Raw genomic sequence first — 12214 nt, 5'->3', positions numbered from 1 at the left:
TTATCCAAAATCATGCTGATGTTGATAAAGTCGCATGACCTCAAAGGTATGATGTGGGTCACGGGTCAAACTCGCATTTCTGTGTTCAATAGACAACTAATTAACGATGCTAAATGGCATTCATACCAATCTATATTATTATTCGGATCGCTAATTAGGCATATTGATTGAAAGCGTTAACTAGTGAAGGCCGAGGGGACTGGGGTTAGGAGAGGGTTAGTCCATTAGCGGGGCTAGGTTCGGCTCCGATCTGATAATAGCTCCAGTGCGGGGCAGTAGAAACCGGGCCAGGCAGCGCCAGCCTTGGAGAGCCGGGACGGAGATCCGACACCCAGGTGGCCTTGATGGAACTCCCCTCTGTAGGGTGCGGGGCTCAAACAGCCCGCACAAAAAGCTGCTCAGCTGACGGTAGGTACTATAGAATACGGGTCCACGGGCAGTGGACATGGGCATGGGATGACCATGGTGGTCAACTGTGGTCATGACCTGGTCATGACCAGATGTCGAAAAGTCTGCAGTCAGAGGTCAGCAACCAGATGTCAGCCTGCAGACACCACCCGGGTTCAAACACGTGAAGGAACCGATGAGACATATATTCACCGAGCATCTGTATCAGCGGCAATTTACAAGAAGCTTTCAATGGCGTCGATCATAATTTGTGACAATTTTTTCCTTGAATATGCCTTCGCTGAAGGCAGCCAGATCCTCCCATTAGGGAGCGGTACGTTAGGACTACCAAAGCTGTAAGACATGCCATCCTTTCCCATGATAAGCCTGCAAAGCCACATTCCAAAGTTCAATCGTGACATTGGTTATTAGTTACTACGAAGGCCGTCTTTCACTGTCGGCCAAACCCAGGGCGTGGCGTACACTGCAAACGGGAGGGGTGGCAGCCCCGCCGAGCCACAATAGGAACCGCGTACTACAGTCGGTATGCCGGGTACAACACCCTGACCCGCTCACCAGGTGGTCAACGACACTCATCCGGCACTCAGCGATAGTCAATGACACTCGGGTGGCACTCAATGTCGTTCGGCACTCGTCTAGCACGGTCATCATAGTAAAATGCCGACTGGTTCGATCGCTCCCAAAGTCGTTTTATTTGCCACTCTGCGTCGCCACTGAACCTTGTGACTTGTGAGACACCGATATCTCATCTATGTTGATTCCTCTCGTCTAACACCGATTTATTTATTCGGGCACCATTGTCGGTAAGATAACTTGTTTCCATGACACGACCCAGCGCTGCAGCGGCCAATTTTGGCGATCAAACTCACCAAGTATATCACCATTAACATGTAAATAAAGCAGCACTGAACAAAATCACCGCAAGAAACAGACTTTCTGCATCGCATAATACAAATCAGACACCGGGCGACTATGGCGCGACTAAGCAGCGAATAGCCGAATAGCGTGGCGGTGAACTGCTGCATCACATACTGATTGATTATATCTCCACTCCGCGACGCCAGCCGAACCGAGCGGTCGCCGTTAAAAGTGCCGCGCTCAGTTCAGACACACATCCAGGACAACCCCCGGGCGCCCTGCCCTCCCTGCGTGCCACCCCAGTTCCCTGAACTGTCCTCCGGGCTGGACTGAGCTGCGAGCTCGACAGAGACGAACACCGCCGCCGCAGAGCAGCTGGATAGTCCCTGAATCCAGGCGCGAGTCGCTGCACTCGTTCGTCAAGGTCCGAATCATTTTCACTGCTGCTGATTGCAAGACCAGAATGTTCTTCAACAGGGAAGCCAACCGTACTGAACATCGGTACTATCCAGGACTTTTAATACACCGCAAACGCACACACACACTCATGCTACATACTCTTAGATACGCACACACACGCACACAGCAAGCGTTAAGGCCCCGGCCGCGCCGCCCTGCCGGGGGAGGCTGGTGCTGCCAGCTGCCTCTGACCGCCACCCCGACCCCGCTCGACCTCCAGAGGGGCTCCCCCGACCTCCAGAGGGCTCCACCCGTCCTCCAGAGGGACTCCCCCGACCTCCAGAGGGCTCCACCCGTCCTCCAGAGGGACTCCACCCGACCTCCAGAGGGACTCCCCCGACCTCCAGAGGGACTCCACCTGACCTCCAGAGGGACTCCCCCGACCTCCAGAGGGACTCCACCTGACCTCCAGAGGGGCTGGATGAACGGGGAAGGCGGCGGCGGCGGCGGCGGCGGCGCGGTATCACAGGCGCGACCAGTCATTGACGACTCTCTCTCTGCATGGCTTCATATTAGCGCGGTCTCACGGCTGATCTGTGGATGGCCGCCGGGGCATAATTAACCTCGAGGAAGGAACTCGCATCTTGGAGATATTGCATGCTTCGTTCCAAGCTATGATGGTTGAAGTTGCAAGGCCACTAAGTTGCTGCGGCTTTCCAATTCGCTCCATTTCACTTCCCCCGGTATAAGACCATCTGCACTCAGAAACAAACGTTCAGCTCACTGAGGGACAATGCAAGAAATTTGATATCCTAGGTCGTACCATCAGCTATGACTTCGTCCCTTGAACAATGTTGTCGCCTGCATAACATAACGCCAATCTATTGAGCCACATATGAGCAATATGAGCAAAAATCCAACTGCTTATAAAAAATCAAGGGGAAAAACGTCGATGATGACTAAAACAGCACAACCAGCAGATGATCATAAAATGACATCGAAACAAATGAAAGAATCAACCACCGTGACAAGCCGTCCGACCCCAGCGGCCGGAGCTCGTAGCGCCACCTACATGGGTTCCCAGCGCGACTGACCTGGTCGACTGGACGGCCCCGGCTCGGGCGGCCGGGCGGCCGGCGGCGGTTTCTGAGGTGCCGCCGATGGGTCCACGTTGCTGCGACACACAGGACACGTGCCGTGCTGCGGACGGAGGGAAGTGTTCTCAGGGCTGGGGCGAGATACGTGTAGAGAAGTCTGGACACTGGGCAATTCGCGATGAGTGGTGACAATTAAGAGATCAGGCGGTCGATAGTCGTGTGAGGCGCACTGACAATAAAGGCTAAAACGCAAAGTTCCCTTATTCATCCAAGTCATGCTGATACGAACCAATCATGATCAAATGCCCGCACGTCATAATGATAATAGTGTGTATTCTGACAGGGTTATGGAGTATGGACCATCGGACACTCGCCTTAAACCATCGGCTACACGCCAAAATATCAACCAACCTCATGCTTTGGTCAAAAGCGTAGCATCATCCCCCTCAAATATAGTAGTAGCTTCCGAATAAAAGTTGAAGATGAAATACAATTTTCCTCTCAATCCCCCGTTACCAAGCTCTTTCTGCAACTGTTATCTACCTACTGTTTGATATCAGCATGGCAGTCGGTTACGGAGCTGACCTCGCTACGAACTATGCAGCCGCAGTCTTATCATGCTAGCTACTTTTAATGTGTGCTCTGATGGCATACCAGCTAGAGTAGCTCATACGCGATTTGAGTGCACACTTCTTTACAGCTTTATCACAATCTGGCGTTTAGTCAGAGCTTCCCCTGGTCAAAACTGCACCTGCACTCGCTGTCAATGAGTTATATAACTGAGTTATATAACCAGACTCACCCCCAAATCGGGAAGGTCATGCCATCAGCTGGTGTCAGAGTGAAGCGTACTTAGTGACTGACGTGCAGTCTGCCGTCCAAAGGCAAAAACGCATATGTCGGGTCATGACCTGACCCGACATATGCGGTTTTGCCTTTGGACGGCAGCAGTGTGGCCCGCTAGCCAGCGGGGCATCATACCCCAGTGTATGGGGCATCATAACCCAGTTATGAGGCATTGAGGCATCATACCCCAGTGTATGATGCCCCACTCAGAGTATCGCACCCCAACATCTCGCCACCTAGTCCCGAAGGCTCAATGGCCACTACAGCCAACCAATCACACTTCAGTAATCACCATCACGGCTCCCACACACACTTACTAAGGTACTGTTCTTCAGAAAAGGCACGAACTCACCAGCTCTAGCCAGGGAACTATGCAGATGCACGGACTCACCAGTTCTAGCCAGGGCACTATGCAGATGCACGGACTCACCAGTTCTAGCCAGGGCACTATGCAGATGCACGGACTCACCAGTTCTAGCCAGGGCACTATGCAGATGCTGTGGTAGAGATGTGAACAGGGCAGCTCCCGCACCTTCTCGTCGAGCTTGTAGTCCTCAAAGCACACCATGCACTGCAGGTTGGCGTCTGAAAGCAGGCGAATCATCAGTGGATGAAAAGGGCCCGGCAGTGGTTGTTGTGATAGATGGTTGTTCGTACGTTCTGGTAAAAAGCACACAAAGGCCACATTACTCTAAAGATATATTACGACGCAGGTGGGTATTTTCACTTAGGCAGCGACAGCCTTGCAAAAAAATTGCAGCAAAAGTGAACACATCGTCTCATCGAGCCATTACCTTTTTGTTGATAGCACGAAATTTTTGGGGTCTTGTGACAGTAAATAATAACATCATATAAATGACAGCTCTTTAACCCGCGCATGACTGGGGTATTTTCCATAACGCGAGTGACTGGGGGGGGGGGGGGCTCTCCAGAGCCCCCCCTCCTATCTCCGAAACTACTGGGCCGATCGTCAAAATTCAAACGGCGTCTGATAGCCCTGGAAAAACTGTCAAGCGAAACCTATTTTCATTGACCTCGAGGTCACCGATGACGTCACAGGTCAGGTCAAAGTAAAAATTATCGACATTTTTGTTAGTACACAATTTAGGCTCTGTCCGCCGGACCGCCGGTCCGATCAAGCTCATTTTTGGTTTACGCACTCCTTGACGGATGCCTTAGATACCCTGAGGGTACCGAACTTTTACTTCAAATTTTTAAGGTCAAGGCCAGGTCATCCTAGGTCACGAAAATTGTATATCATGTATCGGTCACGTGACGCATGTTTTATGGTCCATTTTACTCGTAGATTTCGAAAATAGTGTCGTCTGTGTCATTTGAGGTCATTGTCAGCTGAATTTACCGGAGGTCAGGTCACTTTCAGGTCAGAAAAAGTCAAATTTTGAAAATGAAATTTTTCAACAAAAAAGGTGCCTATCAGATGCAGTTTGAGCTCAGGAACACGATGGTGCCATTTATATTGCTGTACGACGTCAAAAACGTACTGAAAAATGGATTTAAAAAAAAACATAAAATTGTAAAATTTTGACAATAATGCGAATAACTTGGCTATTTTTGAAGATATTGGGCTAAAACTTGCAAATGTATTTCATCAGTGTGTGTTCTATCACATATATTCCGGTTTTTGCGAAAAGTCAAAAACTTTTTGAGAAAAAAAATCAAAAAATATATTTTTGTAATTGTAAATAAGTATTTTTCAAAACTTTCAAAATTTCGAAAATTCGAGATAGCAGTTCGATAGCTACATGTATTTGTAGTCCACTCATGCAAAGAAAATGGATCTAGCTTTAAAACTGAGCTCTTGAGAGCGTTTGCCGTATTTCAGTATTTTGCATGAAAATCGGCCGACATGACGTCACTCTGACGTCATTCCCGGCTTAACTATGGTAGCTAGAAAGTGGAAATTTTAACACAAGGTGTCAAATTGATGCCTCTGAGGGTACCGCAAGTTTCGTGTTGATCCGTCAAACGGTTTAGAAGATATTGCTGAAAAACATGAGGGGGGGGGCTCTGTAGAGCCCCCCCCCCCCCAGTCATGCGCGGGTTAAAGTTAAGGACAAGTCGACACAATCACCGATCGTTGTTGACCGAAACGTGTCGTTCAAATCGGAAAATTTGACGTCGAAAGTTCATAGTCCAGTCATAGCCACAACAGTCCATTCAAAACACGATAACACAAGACCCCACATCAGTTTGTGGCTACAACCGGGATCCTGTTCCAAACAACAGCGCGTGAAAGGTCTTCCAGCGCCGTCTTCCAGCGCCTGGCCCAGCGGAGAATGTCTCCTGTGACGGTTTCACTGGATAAGCTCGACTTGACAGGCGTGCCTGAACGTAATAGGGACTATGATGAATACAAAAATATGTCGTTTCAAAGTCAAATGTTTTTGGAAACGTCCCAGAAATACCGTACCTCGCTATCTGTATTGAATTTTGATTATTGAGCAACTGTTGAGCCCCTTCCCCCCGAACGACCCGAATTAAGGCCATGTAACACGTCAAAGAGTAAATAAATAAATAAACAAATTCCGGAGTCAGTCCGTTCCATGCGTGGCAAACAACCTTCCTGTCCCGACTTTTACTGACCGAGCTGGCCTGGGTGTGACTGACCCCAAGCTGGCCTGTGTCCGTACTGTGATATACTGACCGTGCATATGTGACCGTGCAATACTGACCGACACTGGCCTATGTGATACTGTTACCGTGTTCTACTGGCCGACACAGTGGCCTTTGTGAATACTGTGATGCAAAGACCCGCTACACAAACTGATACTGAGATCCTGCCATACTGACCGACACTGGCTTGCGTGTAACCATGCCATACTGACCGACACTGCCCTAGGTAATGGTGACCCTGCTACACTGACCAAACTATCCAATACTGACCAATGTTGGAAATAAGACCCTTTTCTGGTCCCAGTCGCGTCCAAAATATTTTGTTCTCCCTTACAAATTTATGCTCCGGCACCTGGAATCATGAAGATTTTCCCGCCTGTGCGACGAAAAACTGCTTTTATTGCACCTAAAATATGCAGTAATGGCATCGAGAGTCACAGGTCTTATTATTTATCACATTTAGTAGGCCGAACCTATGGTTTTGCTATGGGCTGTTCGAAAAGCTGGCCTGTTCTCCGGATAGATTTTATTCTCCGGGACCAGGACCCTAAATGACTATTCCAAAACTGATACTGACCGACACTGGCCTGGGTAATGGTGACGGTGGGCAGCCTCTGGATGAGCGCCTGGCCCAGCGGCGGCGGCCCGCTCGAGTCCAGCTGGTTCAATAGCTGCGTCACGATCCTGTCCAGCTCGGCGTTGCCCCAGGCGTAGTCGCCAGGGTTGCCGTGCAGTCGGAAGTGGCTGCCGGTGAGGGGGGGGGGGGATATAACGGATGTTTATGTGTATGTGTGTGTTTATGTGTGGAAGGAAGAGTGGGGAGCTGCAGATAGCCGCAGAGATGATACAAATACGCCAAACTATATGGAATATATCATACTCGTATATGCGAGTGGAAAGTCCACCTCACACATTTTGGATACGTTCTAAATTTACAGTCAGCGAAAAAATGAACAAAAACTACAAAGGGTAACAAGAACGGACTTTCGCTAAACAATCATCCAGCCGCAAATGAAATAGTCCGCGTTACAATCCCCGTCCCCCACACAACACAAGCCGTCCATAGCGCATTCCGCTCAGTACATCCCCACCCAGACCCGCCTAACGCACTCACATGGGCACCTGGCCGCCCGTGTCCACATTGACTCGCACGTTGTGGAAGTTGGCGAACAGATTGTCGAGCAGCTCCACAAAGCCGCCGGCCTGGGGCAGCTGCTGCTGCTGGCTGCCGTTCGCCGCTCCTCTGTAGTGGGGAGAGGGATGGGGACTGAGTGCTGAGACGGACTAAGTACTTCTTTGCACATGTACTAAATAAAGCAAGGTATTACTGTCAGGACTGACATCTGATCTCCCTTCGCGAGCATGGAAAATTGCCTCTGTCAAAGTGAAAAGTTTTTTCTTGCTTTAGAAGTGAAAAGAAAGCGCAATTTCGGCAACTCAGTGACGTAAATCAGTGTTTTGAGCATTTCAAACTAAAACACAGAGGCAACATACAGCTGGCTAGATAAAACTGCAACACCAGCTGGGTTGACTCAGCGAAAAGTATGTACATTAGATACCTAGATTAGATAGACAAATAGATAGATAGAAGATAGATAGATAGATAGATAGATAAATAGATAGATAGATAGATAGATAGATAGATAGATAGATGGATAAATATAGAATAGATACATTGACCAAGTCCCAGAGGCCACCATAGCAGTGGAACGCTGCCACATCAGCAATGACTCGACTCTCATCCAAACGAATGACTCAGTCAGTTTTCATTCACAGCTGTACAGCTATCCTCCTCCCTCCTCGCCCTGCCCAGATATTTGATCACCAGCCTAGGAATGAACCGGTCGCTAAATCAACAGTAGTTAGTGACGCGGCGGTCATTACCCTAAGCCAAACATGTACGCTCCGGTACTTACCCGGGGGCTCCCCGGCCCGTGTTCCTCCCTCCGATCACCAGAGGTGAGTTGAACGACAGCGGAACGATATTCAGCAGCTGAAACAGTGCCGACAAGGCGCTGTCAGAATTATAGGAGCGGGACTGGCACCAGTGGTGTAGGAACAGCGCTGCTATTAGTTCAATTACTGTTTTGTTATTTCAATTTCAATATATTGCAGCAATTACAACAATTATACACCTATTGACCAGAAAAAAAAACACGTTAAAAAAACGACTGAAACCAAATGTGAATTACATATCTTTCATATCTAAAATGCCTACAGACACAAAACAACGCAGAAAAACATGTAGGTACTGAACGGGGAACAGCTAAATAACTCATTTGAGCAGCTCTCCCTTATATCAATAAGCAAAACCACGTCAGATACGATGTGTGAAGAGCACAAGCAGCTGATGTCACGGATGCTGATAAGTCTGCGAACTTGTGAAAAAGCGTGAATGGCGGGGTCGTCCAGCGGGGGTAGGTGGGGTGGGGGAGGGGGGGGGGGGCATCGAGTGCTCACCTGTGAGAAGGCGTGCATGGCCGGGTCGTTCAGCGGCGGCAGCTCATCCTCCGGGTCGTCGGCCGCCGCCGCCGAGCCGCCATCCTCCGTGTCTCGCTGCTCTATGAAGCCGCCCTGGCAGTCGGGACAGGTGTACTCCTGCCGGGGTCACAGTCATGTCATGGTTAGGTTACATCCAGGACACAACCCTTGTAACGGTATGGTTACGGTGACGGTCATGTCACGGCAACGATGCCGATGAGGCTCAAGTATTAACGTTCCGGTTGCGGTAACCGTCAGAATACGGTAGCTGCCAGGTCACGGTTTAGTCACGATAACGGTCTAGATCTAGAATCTAGATCTAACTATCATGGTCAGATCTAGATCAAGCAATGGACAGGTCACAATAACGGTCGGGTCAAGGCGACGGTAACGTTAATGGTCAGGTCACGGCCAAGTCACGGTTCATTTATTATCAGCTCAGGTCCGGTCACGGTCAGGGTCGGGTTCCGTTCAGGCCCAGAGTCACCGTCATGTAATATGTTCATTATTCAGCTTATGCCCATAGATACGCCCGTAAACGCGTCTCGTGAGATGGTCGTCGATCGTCTGATCAAGTTCGAGACTTGAGAGGAAGAAAAGTCAGTCAGCTCGAGAGGAGGGAAAGTCTGTCAGCTCAAGAGGGAGGAAAGTATGTCAATTCGAGCAGGAGGAAAGCTTGTCAGTTCGTCGCGCCCACCCAAACTGAGCAATCGAAGAGCGACAGATTCGCAAGATAGCACTCCTCAAGGGACAAAGATCACAAAACACCAGCCTTTGAACATCAAACAAGTACCTAAGAACACATCGATTTTGATAGGCAAAAAGCTGATACAGACTAATGAATAATTTTCTACACAGACTGTCCAGTTTGTAATATCAGCACATAGCTATATCAATTATTTAACCCAACCCGTTCCAGGGATTGTCTCGATTCCGCGGCACACAGCAAAAGTAGGCTGAAGTTTGACGGTCAGATCTAAGAGCGGCCCTTACCGGCACCACTGGGGTGATGTCCTTGTTGCAGATGTGGCAGAAGTACTGTGTATCTGTAGTTGCCACACCCGACGCCTCAGCCATGGTGTTCTGAGCTGTCTACCAACTGTCGATCAGAGCAGGAACATTATCAGGAATAAGTCATTAGATTGGAGCTACTTCAATAGAGTGAGTCCGCAACTCCGCAGTCCACATCTAAATGTGCCAGAGTTGAAAAGGAAGTGAAAGACTTCCCATGCTAAGCTGTCTGCTTTACTTTTACAGATGCTCAAGAAAATGGAAATAGCAGCTGTGGGATCAACTGTGCCATGTGTAAAATCAGGTAGGTACCTCGCAAAAATAGTAAAATATAAATGGCACCAGGCACACCCTTATCTTATTTCACCATTATGCTCCAAGACACCGGAATGACTAATTATTTGCCTTCCTAATCCTGTCTCAAAATACTCATTATATCAACCACAGATAACAGTAGTACTACTGTTATCTGTGTATCAAAATAAGATTTTATGTTAAAAATGACACTTTAAAGGGACCCTCCCACCTTCAAAAAATTTAATGAATTGGCATGAGAGTGATGTCGCTCGGTTCAGAAAGAGCAAAAACGAATATCTACCAAATCTCACCGAAAAATATTCACCGGTTTTCAAGATATTAGACTTTTACTTTTGTTTACATTTTTGGGATCTCCGCTGTTCCTAGCGACTTCATTTTGGAGGTGCGGCGTTCGCGGCAGATGTTGCGCGCAAATAGCATATACCACCACTGCTTTACAAAGATGTTAGTATAAGGTTTTAAAATCGTTAGATCACCGCTGACGTCACAAATTCTAAGGGGGCATCTCAATGCATTAGCCCCTTAGAATCTGAAAACTGCAAGTTTGAAATTCCATATCTCCGAATTAAAGCATTTTTCGATGTTGTGAGTGCCCAAACCGGTATTTGCAGGCCATGGCCACCAATTTGGCTATCTCAACTCAAAACTAATGTTAAGGTGGGATGGTCACTTTAAGGCATGGGCACCAAACACTATTTAATCTTTATTAAGATGGTGTAGTTCTATGTAGTTATAAAATTATGTAGTCTTTACTGATGTCACTCATAAGTTGAATTGCATAATGACCCCTAATATTTATATTTGAAGAGGGGAATGGGCCGGGGATCCAATATTTTTGTTTTATAAATTTAGTTCGAACCTTTTGATTGGAAGGATTCACAAGGACAGAGCCACCACTAAGCGGAGCCCGTTGCATTGTTTGCAATCGCGCAATTCCAGTTCTATGGCAGAATTTAGAGCCCAAAGTTTAACGTGTAAACATAGCTTCATACGGCCGGTCCCCTCACTGACTTCGCCTGGCTATGGCCTGCCACCAACCGCATCCATAACCATACCTGTCAGGAGGCCCATAAATGTCAAGCGCCTGTCATGCTTAGAGCCCGGACTATTGTAACCAGGATGGAACGTGTGCTCTCACCACACAGAGTCCAACGCTCTACCGGGCTACGGGACCGCCCCCCCAATATTTGGGGCTTAAGTAACTATTTTAGCCCAATTTAAATCAAACAGGCAAATTAAAAAATTGTCATGCAACAATCAACATAATGAAAAATAGGAAATTATGCTGGTGAGAATGTTGTGTGAGGCACTCTAATCATAGTGAGCCCTAATTTAAAAACAAAATCCACAAACTTTAGAAAATCACACATCAGAAGACCAACAGCAAGACGTCTGTATATCTATGAGCAAGACACACACTTTCTGATGATATAAATCGTAATTACGGCGCCTAGACTATATAATTTCTTACTTGAAATCTTGCTTGAAACTGAGTCCAAATGATTCGCGTCAGATTCGTATAAAACATGCATGTCAAGGTTCGGGTTTAAGGAATTCCCTAATGAAATGCTACATCACTATTCGACTGCTATCTATGTCCGTGAAGACTTGCATAGGGTCAGCAACGGTAGGCAGACAACTGAACCAGTGACAACTGAACCAGGGACAACTGAACCAGTAAAACTAAACCAGTGATAACTGAACCAGTGACAACTGAGCCAGTGACAACTGAGCCAGCGACAACTGAACCAGTGACAACTGAACCAGCGACAACTGAACCAGTGACAACTGAACCAGGGACAACTGAACCAGTGACAACTGAACCAGTGGACAACTGAACCAGTGGACAACTGAACCAGTGACAACTGAACCAGTGACAACTGAACCAGTGACAACTGAACCAGTATGACAACTGAACCAGTATGACAACTGAACCAGTGACAACTGAACCAGTGACAACTGAACCAGTAAACAACTGAACCAGTGACAACTGAACCAGTGACAACTGAACCAGTGGACAACTGAACCAGTGACAACTGAACCAGTGACAACTGAACCAGTATGGCAACTGAACTAGTGGACGACTGAACCAGTGGACAACTGAACCAGAAACAACTAATATCGTACTGCGGCCTGCGCTGTATAGGTATAAGGTAGCGCGT

The 12214-nt window shown here is 47.9% G+C and overlaps 1 protein-coding gene across 3 annotated transcripts; it reads right to left on the bottom strand.

Moving 5' to 3' along the window:
- Positions 1 to 576: 576 nt before the first annotated feature.
- Positions 577 to 11587, bottom strand: LOC122383526 (E3 ubiquitin-protein ligase RNF115-like). Of its 3 annotated transcripts, none has more exons than XM_043370034.1 (9): positions 11524 to 11587; positions 9717 to 9822; positions 8703 to 8840; positions 8159 to 8235; positions 7357 to 7485; positions 6820 to 6986; positions 4078 to 4193; positions 2760 to 2865; positions 577 to 2259 (listed from the first exon to the last, which is right to left on the bottom strand). In XM_043370034.1, exons 2-9 carry the CDS (start codon positions 9798 to 9800, stop codon positions 2249 to 2251), a joined length of 828 nt encoding a protein of 275 aa, XP_043225969.1. In that variant the 5' UTR covers positions 9801 to 9822; positions 11524 to 11587; the 3' UTR covers positions 577 to 2248. The 3 variants fall into 3 exon arrangements, with proteins under 3 accessions (XP_043225969.1, XP_043225970.1, XP_043225971.1); XM_043370035.1 differs by lacking the exon at positions 11524 to 11587 and adding an exon at positions 11108 to 11129; XM_043370036.1 differs by lacking the exon at positions 11524 to 11587 and adding an exon at positions 10164 to 10181.
- Positions 11588 to 12214: the final 627 nt, after the last annotated feature.

Source organism: Amphibalanus amphitrite, unplaced genomic scaffold (assembly GCF_019059575.1).
Source record: "Amphibalanus amphitrite isolate SeventyFive unplaced genomic scaffold, NRLGWU_Aamphi_draft 000166F_arrow, whole genome shotgun sequence".
Lineage (NCBI taxonomy): Eukaryota > Metazoa > Arthropoda > Thecostraca > Balanomorpha > Balanidae > Amphibalanus > Amphibalanus amphitrite.
The sequence above is the reverse complement of the archived record's forward strand: the minus strand, read 5'-3'. Positions and strand labels throughout refer to the sequence as shown.

Bases quoted from the DNA above. Each gene is read 5' to 3' on its own strand.
- LOC122383526 (XM_043370034.1), bottom strand. From the start codon at position 9,800: ATGGCTGAGGCGTCGGGTGTGGCAACTACAGATACACAGTACTTCTGC. The intron at 8,841-9,716 runs GTAAGGGCCGCT...TGACCCCGGCAG, and splicing joins ACATCACCCCAGTGGTGCCG to GAGTACACCTGTCCCGACTG. The intron at 8,236-8,702 runs GTGAGCACTCGA...GCACTGTTTCAG, and splicing joins CCATGCACGCCTTCTCACAG to CTGCTGAATATCGTTCCGCT.